Source organism: Micropterus salmoides, unplaced genomic scaffold (genome assembly GCF_014851395.1).
Source record: "Micropterus salmoides isolate LMB-PRFRI ecotype aquatic unplaced genomic scaffold, ASM1485139v1 Ms_hic_scaffold_21, whole genome shotgun sequence".
NCBI classification, from domain to species: Eukaryota; Metazoa; Chordata; class Actinopteri; order Centrarchiformes; family Centrarchidae; genus Micropterus; species Micropterus salmoides.
Window position 1 is genome coordinate 8,446,740 of NW_024041262.1, and position 20,426 is coordinate 8,467,165.

The 20,426-nt window shown below is 40.0% G+C and overlaps 1 protein-coding gene across 1 annotated transcript in view; it reads left to right on the forward strand.

Annotated features, from left to right (window-relative positions):
- antxr1c (ANTXR cell adhesion molecule 1c) overlaps nt 1-3,449 on the forward strand; it is a 38,957-nt gene extending 35,508 nt beyond the window's left edge. Inside the window, 1 exon segment of the mRNA XM_038735830.1 lies at nt 2,521-3,449. Within this exon segment, the coding sequence (XP_038591758.1) occupies nt 2,521-2,784 (264 nt within the window). The 3' untranslated portion in view covers nt 2,785-3,449.
- The last annotated feature ends 16,977 nt before the right edge of the window (nt 3,450-20,426 follow it).

Below are 20,426 nucleotides of genomic sequence, written 5' to 3' on the forward strand. Positions count from 1 at the left end.
AATGTTCATAGATTTAAACCGCAGCTGGGCGCAAACAGAACGATGTACAGGAAGCCAAGCTGGGATAAAAAAGAAAAAACAGGATCAGATTGGTTTGAAACCTTCAACGAGGTCTACACATACACAAAGGCTTGTTTTAATTAACTTCAACAAGCTAACAGCAACACTGGGGTCTCGCTTGCTTACATACTTAAAGGAAAAGCCTCTACACCTATATGCTTTCTTGCCAACAGTTAGATAAGAATATCTATACCTCTCTCATATCTGTATGCTAAACATGTAGCCACCACCTGCAGCCAGTTAGCTTACCTTAGCAGCAAGATTGGACAGCTAGCCTTACTACCACTTCTAAGGCTCATTAGTTACATCTCATTTGTTTAATTAATAATATGTACAAGTTAAACAAACAAGATAGATGTGATAATTTGTGAGCTTTAGTGGTACTGTTGTTGTGCTAATCTAATTTAGCCAGTTACTGGGGGGTAGCTTCATGTTAAGCAGACAGACATGGGAGTGGGGTCAATCTTACCTTCTAACTCTCGGCAAAAAAGTGAATAAGCGTATTCCCCAAATGTCACATTTTTTCTTTAATATTTACTGTGTCGTTATTGTTAGTTTTAAAAAATATATGGAAAAATCTGCAGTTTTAGATTATTTTATGACCTTTGTGCATCTTGTTTCACTAATTCATTTACCCAATTTTGCTGTTTAACTTTGATTAAACTAGTCACCCAGTACAGATATAATATATAACAGCTTTAAATAGTCTGCAGTAGATGTTGAGATGTTCAGCTAAGTGGTAGCAGACCAGAGTGGATGGCTGGGCAGAGGCAAATGTTTAAAGTGGCATAATAGAAAATTCTTCCTTCTGGTTTAGTTTTTGCTTTTATCTCCAAATATTTTGTCTCCATTTGTCTAAATTTGACTCACTTTAGTTTAATTCTACAGTGCTTCGTCTAAAAAAATGTAAAAAAAACACTACTCTATACCAACAGGTCCTTAATGTTGCCCCGCCTTCTTTGTAAATGGTCTTTTCTCTGTGATCATTCGTGCTTTTTCTCCATAGACATTTCAGTAAATAAAAAGCTTTTTAAAATTTGTGAAGAGGAACAACACTATATGCATGCGTTTTGTTTGTTTTTTAAGATGGAATGAGCTGAACTCATTCCATGCAGCTTTTGTAGTGACAACAATCCCCGTTCCCTCATTTTCCACTTTGTAAAACCATGGTCCTGTGGCTCCAATCACCGATACTGGTTATTTGCAGATTAACATGACTTCACTCCCCTCTGGCTGCTAACCACATGCAACCATGGAGCAGGTCGAGTTACTACAGTAACAGCGACCTCTGTGAACTCGGGTGAAGCTCGTGGTTAGTGTAACATTTTACGAGTAGCTCAGGAGTGAAATGTGATTTCTGCAAGACCAAATGAATTTGTTTTACAGTCTGATAAGTCAACCTAGACATTTCAACTGTTTCCAACTCAGCTGCTACCTTTTACCCCTCACCCACACACACCCACACACAAGCCCCAGCCACTAACCCCAATCCCTCCCTATCTTTTTTTTTTCTTTCTCCATGTGGTCATGTATGAGGGAACTTTGGTAAGCGACTCACAGTTCTCAGGAAAGAACATTGTACTTACCGGCATGATTGGGAGCGGGGGCGTCAAAGCGGGGATTTACATGTAATCTGGAACACCAGCTGGCCAAACACACACACAGACAGACACACACACAAACAGTAGATACAAAGAACATGGGGTGGTGATGGTGCATAGATAAGATGCTTGCCTTTGGTGTGGGAGATGTGGGTTCAATTCCCACTGTGAGACATACACCATTGTGCCCCTGAGCAAGACACTTAACCCCTAGTTGCTACAGAGGTGTGTGACCTCTGACATGTATAGCAATTGTAATCTCTTTGGATAAAAGTGTCAGCTAAATGAATTTTGAACAGTGGCAGGCGATGGACTTAACCCAGATGTGCATCACAGTTATCCTGTGTATGTGTCTGTACCTCTAAGTATGAGTGCGTGTACAGTTTTACTTGACATGTCAATTCTTTTTCAAAATCTGTCCCAGTTCTACTTTATTACCACCCTGCTTTTAAATAGTGCATACACACTGTAGTTTAACTGCACACCATGTAATCACCTCATACCATGCTCGTTCATATTCATTTTTGGTGTACTTTCATGTCACACATGAGATACATTCTTTGATTCTTCACTGAGTCAAGAATTGTTGTGGTCTTTTCCACTGAAACACTACACACACTACCACCATGAGTCTACAGTCATGCCAGCATCTGTGGAAGCTGTACTGCTAACACGGTCCCAATGACATGCTGGCGTTCAGCAGGTACAATGTTCACCACATTCCCCATCATAGTTTAGCGTGTTTGCACTTGTTGTCATGATATTGTTGCACCAAAACCTAAATAAAATCAATTGCAGATTAAAGTTAAACTTTAATTACCTTAATTTTAATCTTATTTGTCTCTTTCCTTCTCTTTAGGGTCGATGCATCAACTTCACAAGAGTGAAAGACGAGTCAGCGGCAGCCAAGGCCCCCCATCGCACCCCGATCCACACACCCTCGCCCCCGCCACCGGACTACCGCCCTGTGACCCGCACCGCCTCCTCGTCGCCCACCTCCACCAGCCCTCCTGCCAGATCACCCCCGTCAGGCCAGATACCCCCAGGACCGCCACCATCTCGCACACCCCCGGGGCTTCCTTGTGCACCGCCGTCACGTCCCCCGCCCAGCCTTCGACCCTGAATCACACAGACAAACCCCTCCCACGTCCCAACGCACCCGCTTTGATATCACAGACTTTCTGCTCTGCTGACCAGTTCTTTCAGTTTGAAGGTTGTGGTCCTCGCTGCCCAAGATACTCCCGCTATTGGCCAAAGATCAGCAGTATTTTGAATCCCAGTCATTCTGTGTTCCTCTTCTCGCATCGGAAAGAATGTCAAGTGAAACTGTGAGATGGCAGGAAGTTATTTAAACATGCTAACACCAAGCATGATACATTCTGGAGGTAACAAATGTTATATATAATACCAGGATACATCGGTGAAATATTACCAACCTCAATGCTCTCTGTGTTCACTGTTTATATGCAAAGTGAAGTGTGGAGCCCCCAAAACAAAATAAGAGATTAGAATAATTATAGTAAAAGATTATTTTGACAAACAGTTTGACTTGACATTCAGTTGCATACATAGGGCGATTGGGGTGATACGGGGAAATATTTTAGTTAGTGTTGGCGTTTGTAAGATCAGGGAGGATTGTTGCTGGACAGCAAAGCATGTAGGGACAGGAAGTCCACAGAAGAATACTGCGATGGATGAAATTTCTTTGTTGTCTTTATCAACTACTGAGTTAGGCCATTGTTGTCAAGAGTGAAGTTGAAAAGTAGGTTGTACATGAAAATCTAAGTTTAAACAGAGCAGAATGGATTGGCTTATTCCGCCATTGCTATGGTGGTGCATCACAGGTTTTGGGAATTAGATTTCAAAGCAATTTCAATTGGTTGTGTTGTTAATGGTGTTGAGTAACTAAGCTGATTTGCTAAAAAAAAATTTGGACATTGTTACTTGTACTCAGTGTTTTTCTTCAACTTCTTGTGATGTTTCTTCTATCCAACAACATGCTAACCCAACTAATTCCAGCCCTGTAATACAGAAATGATTCAGTTACATGATTTAGTGGTCCAGTGTAGGTACCATTCAGTGACAGGGACGTGTACAGATGTTATGTGGAAGGTATGTTTTTACAATATGTGTTTAAGATGAGTTTTTGAGTGTTACATTGGTTAATATCTTTGAGGCTTTGGATTTTGTCCTTAAACACCTTATCATGTAGTTGAAATTATAATACAGCGATATGTCTTTTTGTTTTTTGTTTTTTAATGGTATCTGCGCACATAGACTGCTGGGCAACTACAGTATGTATTTGTTTTTGTTAGCATTTGGACATTGAAACGAGCAACCAGAAATCAGGTTAACGTCTCTCCTCACTTTTTTTTAATACACAATCCTGATACTGTATTTTGATACCAATGTGTTTTTTATGTCTTCAGTTTTATCATCACCGGTCACATTGCAACTGCAGGGCAGTTCAAAGAGCATCTAATTTATTTTACTCCCCGAGAGAAATAAAGGAGAGTACTTGAATATTGACAAGGTGTCCAACCGCCAAGACGGACACTGTGCGCAGAATTTAGAAACACAACAGCTAGCCAGTTCACAGAAGGTTTACCAGCGTTTCTCAACCCCTCTGCTACAGTGAGAAACATTTGAAACAGGAAGTGAACCAGCTACATTTTATGCTGTGTAAATTAAAAAAAACAAAAAAAACTTTTGTAGCAGGCCAAAAGACGCCGCCAGCGACGTTTACATGTTAGCAGTGACTACATGCTAAGGGGGGGGGACACCTCCCCGCCAAAAATAAACAAGAACAGAACTATGACATTGTGGCTTCAGGGTGTAGAAAAGAGGGGGAAATTTGCTGGTATTCCTTTTATATCCAGTGCCTACTGGAATTTTCATCTTGTTTGATTTTTTACACTTTCATTTTGATGTGTGTCATTCAGCTATTTTGTGTACTGTTGTGTTACTACAGGCATTCATAATCGCTCTCAGTGCCTTAAAGCTGAAAGCTAAAAGAAAGGCACCTACGTTGCTTCTCTCATGTGTCCAACCACCCACACAAACCTTTTCTTCCGTTGAAAACAACTTGATCTGACTTGAATTAGAACACATTTTAATCAAGGGCTGTATGCGCAATCCTCAAATGAATTGTGATGCATTGGTATAGTTTCCATGAACAAATCAGACATGTGTAAAACAATCCAATTTTGCTAGCAATGTCTAGCATCAAATTTGACCCTCAAATTTCCCACAACCCCTATAGGTTCTGATCAAAACAGCTACCTAGCTGTCTCTGACTCCCTCTCCAATTTTGCTTTTATAGCTCCATTTCAAAACACAGTGCACCTTTTACATAGGTTTTTTTACATACATTTTCTACATACCTATTTGTTAAGCCATGTTACCTTTTATGGCGAGACCACTGGGAATTAGATTTTCCTTAAAAAAGTCAGCTGTTTACAGATTCCTAAACCCACAACACAATTATACTGTATTACGTTGTAATTTGCTGCACCATCAAACTGCATCTTGGTCTGACTTACCCCGTTTTTTTTTTTCAACTAAAGCAGATCTCATCGCCTCAGCTGAAACTTATAAATTACGCCATCTATACAAGATACGAGGAGTGGATGTATTTCATTTGTTACATACACACATGACACATTTGAACGCTTGGATAGAAACCCAAAGTATAATTACTTAATTGTTGTTTATGAGACTTAAAAGGTTTTGTTTTTATACAGTGCGCGAATATTGTTCACCTCTGTAACACCTAAGAACGAATTTCAGTATAAATGCAGCATTGATGTAGGATCAGTATTTGAGGGGGGAACTTCTGCAGGAGCTATCGCTGTCAGAGCTCAATGTCATTCCTAATCTTGATGAGATATATTATGTTAACCAGTGTTTTTTACACATATAAACAGCAGTACTGAGTCAAATATGAAAGACGTATATGATTTTCTCTTGTTGGTTGACATGACTTTTTTTTTAACAGTATCAATAAAGGTTGACTTCCAAGCTTCTACCAGAGAGTTTCTGTGTGTGATTCTGCTTGCACCCATGTGTAATACAGGATTCAGTGTCTCACCCGCCTAATTCCCCTTTTGCAGCTCCACCCCTGCAGGTTTGGACAGTAGATAACTGTACCATTCACAGTTCGCCTTGTGTACTACCCACACACACATTTTGGCTACTCTCATAAGCACAGAAAAAACTGGCTTTTGGTCTTGCCCTTAACCTATTTATATGAAACTGATGCTGTACCTGCAGCTGAGTCTCATGATTACCAACACTGGCCTTTTCACGGCAGACATTGTAACTTATCATAGCAGGAAAATCACAAGTGTAACTAATAACAGTAATGGTTTAATTAGGTTCCCTAACTGACATGCATAGTACAGTAGGGCCTAGGGCCTAAAACACCTGAATGTAAAGCAGACATTAATACTGTGACATACCCTAGGTTAGACTGTCTGCTGTGAGAAATGTCTTTAAATAAATCAATAAGATATTCTAAGTGGCAGGGAAATAAATTATGGCACCATGGGCTTTTTCACATAAGACATTTTAACATGTTTAAGTAGGAAAAGCACAGGTATAAATGAAAATGTTCATAATTGCTGAATTCCATTTAACTGCTTCACTTTGAGGGTCCAGCATGTGCATACTGGCTCTCTGTTATGGCTTACTAGGATACTTGAATATAACGGAGCCATCTTTAATGTTATTAGTAACATCTGTGCAACAACAGTTGTATGCTCCTGTCACAACCGTATCTATTGTGTACATTACAAAATCTGGACACTAATAACCGGATCTTCATCAAATTGAGGTAAGAATAGAGACATGCATTGTCCGATGGCCCGGCGGTGGCATTAAGTTTTTTTCCAAGAGAGACATGAGACAGAGGTAAAATGCAAAGCACAAACATGGCATTTATTGTCTTCCATACAGACACGATGAGACACCAACATCAACGAGCAACAAACATACACTGAAAGCAACTAGCTGCCTTATATACACTCCCTCCTGCAGGTAATTAAGTGATAAATCAGCATTGTTGAGGTCTTTACTCCCCCCACCCTCAGCTTCATGGTTTGCTCCTGCAGCTCTTAAGCAGGTGTTTGGGACTCTTTTGCCTCTGCCCCCTGCTGAGGAGACAAACAGGAAGAGGTGACTACTACCATTGTTTGTTTTATCTGCTTGAGCTAATTTGATATCTAACTGGAACAGAGTAGAATCACTTAATACTATGTTGTGAACCTTGAATATTACTGATTGAGGTTTCTTTTCACACGGGCAGGATGGCCAGACCCCCCTGTGCTTCCTCAACCCCCTCTGGAACTACTCACAGCAAAGAAAGTTATCAAATGTTTCACAAATTAAATAATCAAAATAAGAATGTATATGGCTCCCTGCTTTATCAAGTATCCCCACCTTGATACTAAGTTGACTATTTCAGGTAATGAATCCCCTGGTCGTCATTACATGCATATAACCCCTCAAAGTCATAGGAGATTTCTCAAGGTCATAAGCAGACCAAAAATCCTAATATAAATTACAGCTGCAAGCAGCATTGGACGGGCCCTTGCGCCATGAAGTGTGGTCGGGAGACATGGCTCTGAGGTATCACAACTTTTGTACTGGTCAGGAAGGAGTTCAACGTCACTTCCTGTGTCCCCTATGTGGTGCTAGAGAACACCCGCTTTGTACCCGCATAATGATGTGCTGTGTACCAGTACGTGAAGTGTGAGCCACGCTGTGAAAATGTCATATTTATCAAATTATTTTTGTCACAATGGGCTTACTTCCTGTTGTGTTGTACAGGTGGCGTTGTACATGTGTTCAGGGTGGGACGCTTATCAAGCATGTAAAGTTTGATATAGATCATGCCCTTCAATGAAAACTTATTGCAGAACATTTCATTGTCAATGGCCTGGGAATGCACATTAAAGTTGAAGTCGATCGGATTATATGGAGGAGTTTGTTAAAGTATGGAGACAGCAAAAATTGCCTAAGATTGCGCTTTCAAATCAAAATGGCAAACTTCCTGTTGGGTTTTATAGTTTAACTCCATGAGGTTTTTTTGTGCGCCTCGTGTGCAAAAAAGTCTTGTGCATTTAGGCAAAACAGTGCTACTTCATTGAAGCTTACCTTTCTGTGACCATTAGGTGGCGCTATGATTGAGAATTAGCCTGTAGATGTGTTCAGGGTGTGATGTATGCATGTACAGTGAAGTTACATCAACTTCCTGTTTCATGGCTAATCCTTGATTTTCAACGCCACACTACAGACACACCCTTTGACGAAAACTCACGGATAGCGCAACCTTTCATCATCAATGCCTTTAGACTTAACAGCGAAAATTTGAAGTTGATTGGACAAACTCCCTAGGAGGAGTTTGTTAAAGTACAGACCGTGTAAAACACCAAACATTAACTTTCATCCATCGTCAACCGCTTATCCTGTGTACAGGGTCGCGGAGGGCTGGAGCCAATCCCAGCTTACATCGGGGTACACCCTGGACAGGTCGCCAGTCCATCGCAGGGCCACACACAGACAAACAACCACTCACACTCACACCTAAGGACAATTGAGACACTAATTCACCTAGCCTCCGGAGGAAGCCGGAGTACCCGAAGAGAACCCACGTGGACACGGGGAGAACATGCAAATTGCACACAGAAAGGCCTTCTTGCTGTGAGGCGACAGTGCTGACCACTGCGCCACCCCCAAACATTACTATTAAATTAAAAATGGCCGACTTTCTATTGGGTTTAGTCTATTGCCCCAAAAGGCTTTTCTGTGTGTTCTAGGATGATGCATCTGCCCCAGAAATTTCATAGGTCACTTCCTGTTGAGTAAATTTTGACCTTTTGATGTGTTCAGGGCGTGACTTTTATCAAACAGGTGACATTTGTTACAGGTCTGAGCATGTACAGTGAAGTTACAACAACTTCCTGTTTCATGGCGAAGCGTCGAACTTGGCTGCCCCACCAAGGACACAAGGCGTTACGTAAAAACTCACAAGCTTCCCCACATAGCATTATCATTGTCTTAAGGCCGTTCTGAGACAGTTTTGAGGTTGGTGGGGCCAGCCTGCTAGGAGTAGTACATAACAGAGTAAAACTTGACACTTCCTGAGTAAAACTTGACACTTCCTGTTCCCAGTGTGTGACACCTATCAACAAAAACTCCCAGAGAGCACAACTCTTTATCGGATAAATCTGCTTGTGTAAAAACAAGTAACAAGTTTGCCATATCAACTTGTGTTCACAGCTTGTTTCCGCTGCCCCCAAATTCCCTAAAAAACAGTTATCACAGTTTTAATTGATTTATTACTATATCTATGTAATTTTCTAGCATGTAAAGTTAGCCAGAGACTGTAATGACTTCCATTTGCTTATAAATGGTTAATGAAGGGAGAACCAGAAAAGAGGTCTCGCTTTAGACGATTTTTCCTAATCCTTTAAGCTGCCTGAGGCTTCTTTGCTGATGAAGGCAATGGTGCTTTCCAGTGACTTTCCCCAAATACTTCTTTCCACAGCTATGCTGGGTTCACCACTGGCTACCTTCCGGTTACTAGCTTAATGCTAACCTTTTGACCTCTACCTCCCAAATCTTCAGGAGACAGCAAGGAGGTAGGAAATAATGTCACTATTGGACCCGAATTCAAGTGTATCTGAGCATCTCCTCCCAGCTCCAAGGAGGCCATTTTCTCAATCAAGGTGTCACATATTTAAAAACACACCGCGCTAAGGGAGCGTTCAGAATCTGTTTCTTTGGTTGGTAAGGAATTTTATGCAGACAGGATAGCCCCCATGAGCAGTTCCAGCTGAATAACTACTGTGGAGTCTGCGTTTTTCCCCACTGCATGCAGAGGAGAGAAGGATGTGGGATGTTGAAAGGGGTGGGCTGAATCAGAAATATGGAGAAAAGAATGGAGAAAATGAGGCAGACATGCAGTCAGTCCTCCAAACAAGTAAAGGTGAAAGAGAGCTGAACAAAGCAAAAGGAAAGAATAACAGCTGCTGGGGCTTTCCCTCGCAGTCCCATCACCTCCACCAACATTAGCTTCTTCTCTGTCTTTACACTGCTTCAGTTTTTCTTGGTATTTTTTGAGTGTGAGGTTAGGTTTTACATACAGTTCCTGAAGGATCTGTCTGTGTTACACATCCAAACAATTCCAGACAAACATATTTACTGTTGTATAAAAACACACATCCTGTTTGTTCATACCTATAGTCCTCTGAAGTGGCATCCTTTGTCCGTGACCCCATAATCACCTGAAATGATGTTGATGAAGCGATGGATGTCAGTCACAATATGTTTGCATGGTGATCGAAAGACATAGCAAAAAGGTGCAACAAGTTGAATTTACATAATCATAGAGGTCAGGCTTTGCTAAGTCACACATTGTGAGACAAAAGCTTTTTTTAGGTCAAACATACCAACTACTTACAGAAAATATTACAAACATACAGGGCGATATCCTACACTGGTAAAAACCCATGGAAATACAGTACCATCCTTTCTGCTTCATTTCTGTTCTAAACTAAACTGTTTCCAAGTAGGAATTTTTAGTGCCAGTATATTCAGGCCACAGATTGAACCACTTTTAGTATGTCACTGCCCATCACATTCTTGCTGGGCCCTTAATGTTTTGAGCAGTGCAATCATCCATTCACAATTTCAGACATCACGGACATTTTAGATGGGTTATTCTGAGAGGGTGATGTAGAGGGTACGTTGTGACATATTCAGGTGTCAAAAATTATCAGAATTTTTTTCTTTTGAAACCATGGAAGTAAAGTAAAGCAATAATGAGTTGCCGCCATGGGTGTATGATAAGACCTGAACAGGGCGCCGCTACTCTGCCTTGTTTCTGATTTGCCCAGTGGCCACTTGCAGGGGGTATTGCAGGGCAGAAAAAATCGCCCTGCGGCCCAAAAAGCATTTTCCCCATAGACTACAATATACCTTAATGTTATAAAACAGACATCTGTAAAACTGTTGACAGGACACCTAAAACTGCAAACAAGGTCAATTATGAATTACAGTATGAATTTTTGATCCATGGAGGGTTTTAATGATAATAAAGCGTGTGAAAGACCATTGACGTCATCACAAAGTCTATCTGTAGTGGGTTTTTTGAGGGCACTAGTGTATAAAAAGCACACATTGCTACTCAAATTTGGTCACTCAAAATAAAATTGTATATTGACTATGTGTCGTGATTTGTGTGCTGTCATTTACTCTCTGGATAGGAACAGACCGTGTACTTGTCAGTGATACAGTTGGCCAGCCACTCAATCCTAGCACGCAATAAGTTGTTTTAGCACAGTCGCTAGCTAGCTGTTATATGACAAATTAAGCACCTTAAATTGTCCACTTGCTGTGCCCCTTAGTGTCATTTCAATAAAAATGATACAGTGCATTTTAGCAAGTGGAATTAGATACTGTACAGACTCTAGCTAGCTAGTTTGCTAGCACACGCTTTTCCATGTTAGTAAGATAGCTTCTAACAAATCAATCTCATCAGACTTTTCACTTTGACTCACATAACCTACGTTTCATTGACTTTATGGAGGTCTGAAGAACATCAAGCACAAAAATTAGTAAAATGGCAGAGATACTGCAGGCAGAATAGAGCTCACATACTCACGCCTCATGCTCACACCTTTCTACTGTAAAGTAGTAGTAGCTAAACTTGTCGCCTGGATGAAAACACCTTGAAAACTCAAAGTATTACGTGTGTTGTTTCCAGCTTCAGGTCTTTCCAAACTGACAGCCGACTTGAATGGCAGGCTGTGAATTTTTAAGTTGTGTGTAGCTTAATTTATTTTAACAAACAAACGTCTGGGTACACAGGGTTCTAAGTGGCTATTAAAGGGCTCTGCAGCCACATCACAACAATTATTTTAAGACAGCTCTCTGTTTCTAGTCTGGTTCACAGATATTCAGACAATATTTGTGGGGAGTAAATTCCTCCGTCAACCACCATCATGAAGCAAGCAAGGCTGAATGCAGATTTGTGCAAAGCCTCCATAAAGCATATCATTATATAAAGACTACAACAACATACAGACTTATACACTGAGAGGTGGAGGAGTTATTGCTGTATGATTATGATTGTTACAGAGTGGCCCAGGACGCAACTGCATAATTTGTAGTAGCTGACATGTTTATGCCTGCTTGGTTTTCTCTCTCTCTAATATTCCTGTCTTTCTAACATCCCTTTTTCTTTCTTTCTTTCTTTCTCTCTCCTTTTTCTCTTTCTTTCTCTCTTTCTCTCTCTTTCTTTTCTTTACTCTCTCTCCAAGCTGAAGAAAACCGAGGCCCGTAGGAATGTGCTGATGGCTGAGTGTTTCATCTTGGTCTCACATTACTGCCCAGACTGAACCTAACTGACCCAACACACACACACACACACACACACACACACACACACACACAGATGCTTGTATTTGTCACTGTGCCTGTATTTTGATGCCCCTGGTATCCAGGGTAACTGGTGTGAGTGCAAACAGCACGTTGGAAAGATGGAAAGCTGTCCTGTAAGCACAGTGGTGGTTTCTCCACAGTTAAAGCTGAGTTTATATGGCATTATTCACTGTTTCTGATTCTCTGTACAGTGCTACATGGGGAAAACTCTGATGAGCTTTTTTTAAAACTGTAATCCAATAAAGGCCAGTGACAGGTTAATTCGACAGTGCCAATAGAGGTGCCTCAAGAAACTATGTAAATTCTCCAACTCCTGTATGATGATCTGCTTTTGGTGGAAATATACTCAACTGATTATATCTATTTTATATCTATTTTAAATTGAAGGGCACTTTTCAAAAACTGAAAGAGGTGGTGGTGATGATGAAAAATAAACTCCTTGGATCGATTCTTTCAACATGCTGTCCTGCAACTGTCTCATTGAGGATTTAATATCGTTTTTGTAAATTACGCCCTCCTTAACCTTCGACATGTTTGTATATTTTGCAGCATTTAATCTCCTTATATCTTACAATATTATATTTTCTCTTATGTCTTGAATGTGTTATTATTCTCCTGAAATATTTTCAGGATAGTGTCAAATAGGTCAGAACATTGCCTGTGAGGCAATTAGCATTGTGGGAGCTTTTTCTCAGAGTGTCAATACAATCTTTTGTTTTGTATAATCTGCAATCTTTCACGTGCCCTAAATACACAGGTAAATTGTGTAAACAAATATACAGAACGCTTTATTCATTCAATTGAATTTTGTACACGCACCACACAAAGGGTGTGACAGAAGAAAGCATACTGCCTTATTCCAATAGTCAGCATTGGTCAATCACCATGAATCAACCATGAAAGAAGTCTTTCTTTAATGTTAAAGCTGCACTAATCAATATTTTTACATCAACAATGGATCATGTAATATGGAAGACTCCCTCAATGTGATGAAGCCACTGATAATTATCACCCAACTCTACAGTTCTCCTCAGCTTTTAGCATCTCAGCTCATTGTTTTGATTTAGTTCTGACTCTCATCACTGTTGTGTTTCCAGCAGCAGGCAGCTGTTTTTCAGCAGAAAAGCTCTGATAAATTCATTGTACTCTACCTGCCCAGCAACAAAATATGTACAAAGTTAGTGACTAGCCAGTGAACATTGTATTATAATAATATTTTTTATGGCGCCTTTCATGGCAATCAAGGTCACCTTTGATCAAATAAAAAACAAAACGTGTAAAAAAAAAAAAAAAAAAATGCATATAATACAGCAAGCAGTAATGAAAAAAATTAAGTGAAAACATAGTATCATCAAAAGTACTGAAAAACAATGTCAGTAAAAAATCAATAATCAAACTGAAATCAGTATTGTGCCTTATTACAGTGAATATGGTAAATTGAATTGATGAGTTTTAAGAGCAGTTTTAAGTTTTGTAACAGAGTCCAGTATACGGAGGTGGGGGGAAGAGAGTTCCAAATTTTGTGTGCAATGTAAGGCCCTAGAGCTCATTGTGCTGTGGTTGATGGTTGGTAGTGCCAGGAGACTTGTTGTGAAAAACCGCAGGGAGCAAGATGGCATGAATGAGGTCAGTGAGATAAGCAGGAAAAATTGTGAAGGGCTTTCAATGTTAATAGTAAGATTTTAAAGTTAATTCTTTAGGATACAGGGAGCCAGTGTAGTTGAATCAACAGTAGAGTGACATGTTCTGTGGACTTGGAACGTGTTATGATCTTTGCTGCAGCGTTTTGGATGAGTTGAAGTTGGTGACTAAGTTTGTTGGAGATTACATTACAGTCGTCAGTGCGTGATGTGACCAAAGCATTAACTAAAACTTCAGTTGAGAGTTGGGTTAGAGCAGGGCATAGTCTGGAGATGTTTCATAGATGGAAAAAGGCAGTCCGGGATATGTTATTGCTATGGCTGGAGAAAGAGAGGGTGCTGTTCAATTTGACACAACGGCTCTTAACCTACGTGGAGACAGGTATGACGGCTCCATCAGTGGGGAATGAGCAGACATTGGTTTTTGACCATGTAGATTTGGAACCAGTGAGCAGTAGCTCATTCTTATTACTGTTAAGTTGTAGGTAGTTAGTTGTCATCCATGTCTGTATATCATGTAGACAGGCACTGAGGGTACTGGAGGGGAGTGTGGAACTGGGGTTGGTGGACACATAAAGCTGTGTATTGTCGGCATAACAGTGAAAATGGATGTCATAGTGCTAAAGATGTTGCCAAGAGGGAGGAGGTAAAAAATAAACAGAAGTTGTCCCAACACTGAATCCTGTGGTACTCCATGGTAAAATCCGGAGGAGTGTTGTTTTGAGTTTGAAAGGTAGGAGACAAACCACTGATAAACAGTGCCCCTATTTCAATACTTGCCAGACGGTCTATGAGGAGGGAATGTGATGTAGTGTCAGAGGCTTATAGTGAAAAACTCTCCAACAGTTATCAAGGGCTCACCTATTGAGACAGTGGAGTGTTACAAGTACCTAGGAACAGTTATTGACAAAAACTTGAACTTTGATGTTAACACTACTGCTGTCTACAAGAAGGGTCTTCAGAGGCTTAATTTTCTGCACAGACTGAATACTTTTAATGTGGACAAAACTTTGATGACTCTATTTTATAAATCTTTTATTGAATCAATTTTAACTTTTTGTTGCATAGCTTGGTATCGGAATCTTATGGTGCAAAGCAAAAATAAACTGTCTAACATTGTTAAGGTAGCCAGCAAAATAATTGGAACTAAACAACTTTCCTTGGCAGACATCTATAAAAGACAAGTTATACGTAAGGTTCAGACTATCACAGCCAGCTCTGACCACCCTCTCTTGGAGGAATTTGTTCTTCTCCCCTCTGGGTAAAGATACAGATTGCCCAAAATAAAAAGTAAAAGACACAGATTTTCCTTTGCACCCACGGCAATTAATGCCCTAAATTTGCACTGAGCTTGAGCTGCTGCTCAGAACGATAGATTGTTGAGGCTACCATTTCAACTTATTGAGTACTTTTAGACAGACAAAAGAGGTTGTTTACAACGGTTGTTCTTATCTTTGTTTATGCCTCATGTATGTTTGTTTTAACCCTATTGCAAATCAAATTTCCCCTGGTGGGACAATAAAGATTGAACTGAACTGAACTTGAACTGAACTAAAGCATTTAGCCACTACATATCCAAATATTTCCCTCAGGCGTTGGTGGAGGCTGTAAACAGAGGTCAAAGGTGAGTGACACCACTCCAAATGTATGCTAATGTTACTCTGCATCATGTGTAAATAGGCAACTGTACACTTACAAGTTATACATATCAGCTTTATAATGTTATAATAAGCTACCCTAGTTAGAATCAGTAAAAATATAGCTATACCTTAACTGCAGAGGTGGCATGTCAGAAAACAGTCCTCCGAGTTGTGCAGTCACAGTACGGTTTGAGAGGTTTTGGTTGAGTAATAATTTGTGATGCAAATAACTGTTTCAGGAGAAGGAAAATAGTTGTGGAGAGGGATATAATCATTGCTAAAAATATGTCGAAGTGTAATAGATATAAATCCTTTTCTGTAGTTCGTAAAATGTGTTTAAATCATTGGGCAAATAATTGTTAAGCCTGGAGGGGCTGTTGACTTTAAAAGTGGCAGCTTTGAGCCTGTGAAGGCAGTCTTGGCCTGGAGGTAACTAGTGAGCTGTATTTTTGTGGGGAGAGAGAGAAGTGAGTTATTGAATACCTCTTTTTGTAACTTTATCATTGAGTAAGTTATTTTTTTCAAGTTGTTTTTAGTTTTGTTTTGTTTATCCAAGTTTTTTTTCACTGTTTGCACTTTGGAGGCTGGCATAATAAAAAATCACATCACTATTTTTTTCGACTATGCCTGTGTTTTCCTAATTTTTGAGGAGTTTGGAAGAGAGCCCCGCTCCATCCAAGTTAGCAAATTTGCACGTCAATTTATTTGTGTTTTTGGTCAGAGTTGAGTGCAGGTTGACACATGTGATTGATAACAGCCCAATGCCACAGAATTCATACGACCTAGCAGTCAACTCTGAGCCAAAACATTTGTTTCTTTTCAGTCACTTTCCAACACTGCTGATGTTGTGGGAGTTGGAAAACCCCAGAGTGCCACAGAGGACGACCAAATCTTCCACTAAAGACGAATACTGACTCACTTTGCTGTAAACAGTGTCTGTGTGTTTGAATGCAAGGGTTATTATGATTTTACAGTTCCTGTCAGTTTTCAGTTTGTTTCATTTTGAGAATTAATTTCAGTTTTGGTTTTGTTTCAGTTTTAATTTTCATAAATGCTCAGTTTGGTTACAATTTATCAATGAATCTCTCTGAAGAGTCCGGCTGTTTTATGTGTGTAGTGACAAACTTTTTTGAACAGTTACACTGGACCATCCCTTACAAAAGAAATGGAGCAAATGAAAATGAGGCACCATTGTAGTTTTACCACGGAAGACTCACTTAAATGGGGACATGGTTCTCATTTTAAAACGAGTCAGATGGAAACGTCAAACAGTCCGCCATAGAAAATTTTTTGTCAACACACAGAGTTTGGTAAATTAGCTAGCTACAGCTAAATCTGCTAGAAGTCATCATTTTTCACCAATGGTTGTTGGCTTTTGTTTACTTCTGTGTGAAATCTGGGACCTATTGTTGCAAAACTTACTAAGAATTTTGAGTGATTATCCTCCCATCATTATCATTTCAAACTGCATGTGCTTTTGCGAGAACGGAAAGCATGAGGCTTATCAGTCCTAAAAAGATCCAATATGTGACCACAGTAAAAAGGAAAAAAGTAAGTAATTAAATAACTACAACCCACACACTGTTGTTATCATGTCTCTCAATGGAGCAGCAATTGGTCAAAAATGGTTAAAGTGAGGCAGCCACAGTGCCAGCTCTGCTTTGCTCAACACTGAAAGGAATTACAGTTCTGTGATGCAAACGTGGCACCAGGAGCAGCCCTCAACAGCCCCCCCTCCACACACACACACACACAAATATCCACACACATCCCCCTCCTCTCTGCTTCCTCTTCCTGCCAAAGCCAACACGACCACTCAGGCCCCAGGGGCAACTTGTGTGGCACAGAATCCCCTCCCCACCTCTACTTCTTCTTCTTCTTCTCCTCCCCTCACAACTACTCCGTAAAGTAGAGTATTACATGTTCAGCATTTACCTACTTATCTTACTTATCAGTTAGTGCCAGCTCACGTCATGACCTTTGACATCTTCATAGCACCATAACAATTCTGTGAAGAACTTTTTGAATGCTCTAAGTTACAGTACCAAACTGGGAAAACAACATTGTTTACTTGTACTATCTGTGTTGCCAAATGATGAATAACTAAACTATTTTGTTTTATTAAGTTTAGTTTGAGCAAGACTGTCTGCAGTGAGCATTATTGCACCTTAAAACTTTTTTTTTATTATTTTGCAACCCGCTGACCAGGAAGTGGGAAGAACAAGAAAGATAAACAAAGTTCACAGCTTGTTTCAAAACTCCCACACACATGCACACACACACACACACATACACACACACACACACACACACACACATATGGAGTTGATTGCCAGGGCTCAAGAGAAATAATGATGCTCTGCTTTAAAGGGGGATTTTAGAAAAAGCCAGTGCATGGAGATAAAGCTGAGGTACATTCAAACTAAAAAAAAAAGAAGAGTGTGTTGTGTCCAAAGTTGTCTCTTCAAGGTGTTTCACTGTGTGTCACTGCTTGATTTTGACTTCAGTTTTTTATTTCACTTGCTCAAACAGGCCTAAACCCCAAACATACAAATGGACAATATATCATATTCAAAGTTGCTTAATAAAATATATTATATGTGATACAACAAACCCAACAATCTGATCTGATTGTCGTAACTAAGGGCCTGTATGAAAATTATTGGGGTGGGGAGGGGGGCTTTCTTCTATAAAAAAGCAAAGCCTTCCCCCCAGTTGGTACAGTTTGTTTCACTGTTAATAACTAGAAGTACATAAAGAATTTAAGATAGTGTACCTATATTTAAACCATGATATTTAATGTAACAATAATTTTCACCTAAAGGCATACAACAGAAGAGGAATTAGTGACTGTCAAAGTTATGGCACACGCACCAACATAGATGCGGTTGAAGGGCGTAAAGCTCAGAAATGTTGTAACCCCATCCAGAATTACAACAATAAATAAATCTGTTTTCCTGTTTTGTTTTTTTAGAATAAAAAATAACAATAATAATAAGTGTAAGTTGGTCCCTTTTCTGTTCCTCACTCCAGCCCTCCTAATAACTCTGAAGAGTTTTTAGACTGTACACACACACCACAAGAGACCAACAGTATCCAGCTTTTTAGGGTCCTGGAAGGAAATGTAGAGGCCTCATAGTATAAAGACACAGGAGACATGACCAGAGACAGGGTGGGCACGATCGAAACAAAGTCAAAGACCGGATACAAGTCTCACATTTACATGGTGGGCACATTAGCCAACAGAGCAGCCAGGACACCCACAGTCAGTAGTATTTTCCTTCACTGGGATTGGTTCTCATCCCATAAATGTGCTCATGTGCAACTTTCTTTTCATTATTTTCCAGGTATATAGAAGGCCTGGTGTGCCTTAATCACCATTTCCCATTATCATGCTTATTTATTTCTCATAGAAATTAAATGGAGGAGAACTCTTTGCCTCATGAAATTTCATCTGGCATTTAACTGCTGTAATACTGCGTGGATGTAATGACGAGTCTAGGGTTTATACAGTTGTTTCAACCATCTTTAAACAACTGTATTTTGGTCGCAACCATCTCTTGTGCAGAAGAGAAGAAATGTAATTGTTTAGGTGTGGCTCAAACAAGGATTTGTATCCAGCAAAGTTATATGCTTAAACAGTTTTTTACTGACATGGCCAAAGTGATACTTAGAAGGAAACACACATTGTCTCAACTGGTTTCAATGGTGCCAATTTCAGTCTGGAGTTGTCACCATAAGATGAGAGAAAAACAGAGACTGAGACAGAGATAGACAGAGTGCTGGTTTTGAGTGACACAATTCATATTTATAGTTTGAGAAAAACAACCGCAGAGTGAAAAAGTGTAGGTGTGGGATGACTGCATGGAAAATACACCTATGTATACAGAGGGCATTGTGTAAAATCACACAGAAACCTTAACACACACCAAGCAACATATTATATAAGTAATCTTACAGTGCACTTACAGTGAATACCTGTTCATGGGTGGAGCCACCATAATCTGACAGAGTTAATAAGGCCTACTGTTAGTTAGATGAAATACAATCAGCTAATGTTCAGCAAGGGTTGTGTATAAATCTACTGTTCGGAAGAAATAAATACAGGCTCTGTTGTTCAAACCTGAGGCAGTATGCAGCCAGTTTCTGTCACTGCGATGTACTTTAATCTAATTCTTTATTCACTTTTAACAGCTGAAAACTGCTGTATCCAATTTGTCCTGTTGCCGCATCATGAAAAGAAAAACTTGACATTTTGGGAAATACTCTTTGATTGATACCACTCTCGTGTTCAAACAATAAATATGAAGCTTTGGGCAGTAGCCTGTTAGCATAGCTTAGGAAACAAAGGGAAACAGCTAGCATGGCTCTGTCTGAAAGTAACATAATCTGCCTACCAGCGCCTCAAGAATTCACTAATTAACACATCTTGAACATGACACATGGTATTATGGACGGTTAGGTGCAGTGACTTCCTACAGAGCTGTCATTACTGTAAGAGAGACTCGACCATTTAAGCTTAGATAAGCTAACTCGAAAATCAGCTTGCTGTGTGCACTGTGTGCAGAACAGGAACCAGGGATAAGTCTGTGTAAAACAGTCCATAAACTTGCTGTCTCAGGATCCACAGAAAAACCCTGCAATGTTACTATATTCTTACATTTCAAGCAAGAAAGTTACAAGTAACTCAGTTTGTGACCCAAGTCCTTGGTCTCACTTAAAACTCCATTTTACTGATATGACTAAGCCTTCTTGTCCAACTATCACAACACTGCATGACTGAATCAAACTTCATGATTTCTCCCTCAGAGCTGCTGATGGCATCACCAACCACAGAGAGACAACAAACAGCAGTGTAACCTGATAGGACAAAATCTAGACACATAATTGTCATTTTTCCACTATTCTGCCATCTCATGCGGTTTGGATGGAGCATTATGTAGGCCAGCTGTAATTATGCTTTATTGAGACTGTGTGTGTGTGTGTGTGTGTGTGTGTGTGTGTGTGTGTGTGTGTGTGTGTGTGTGACTGCCCCTCTT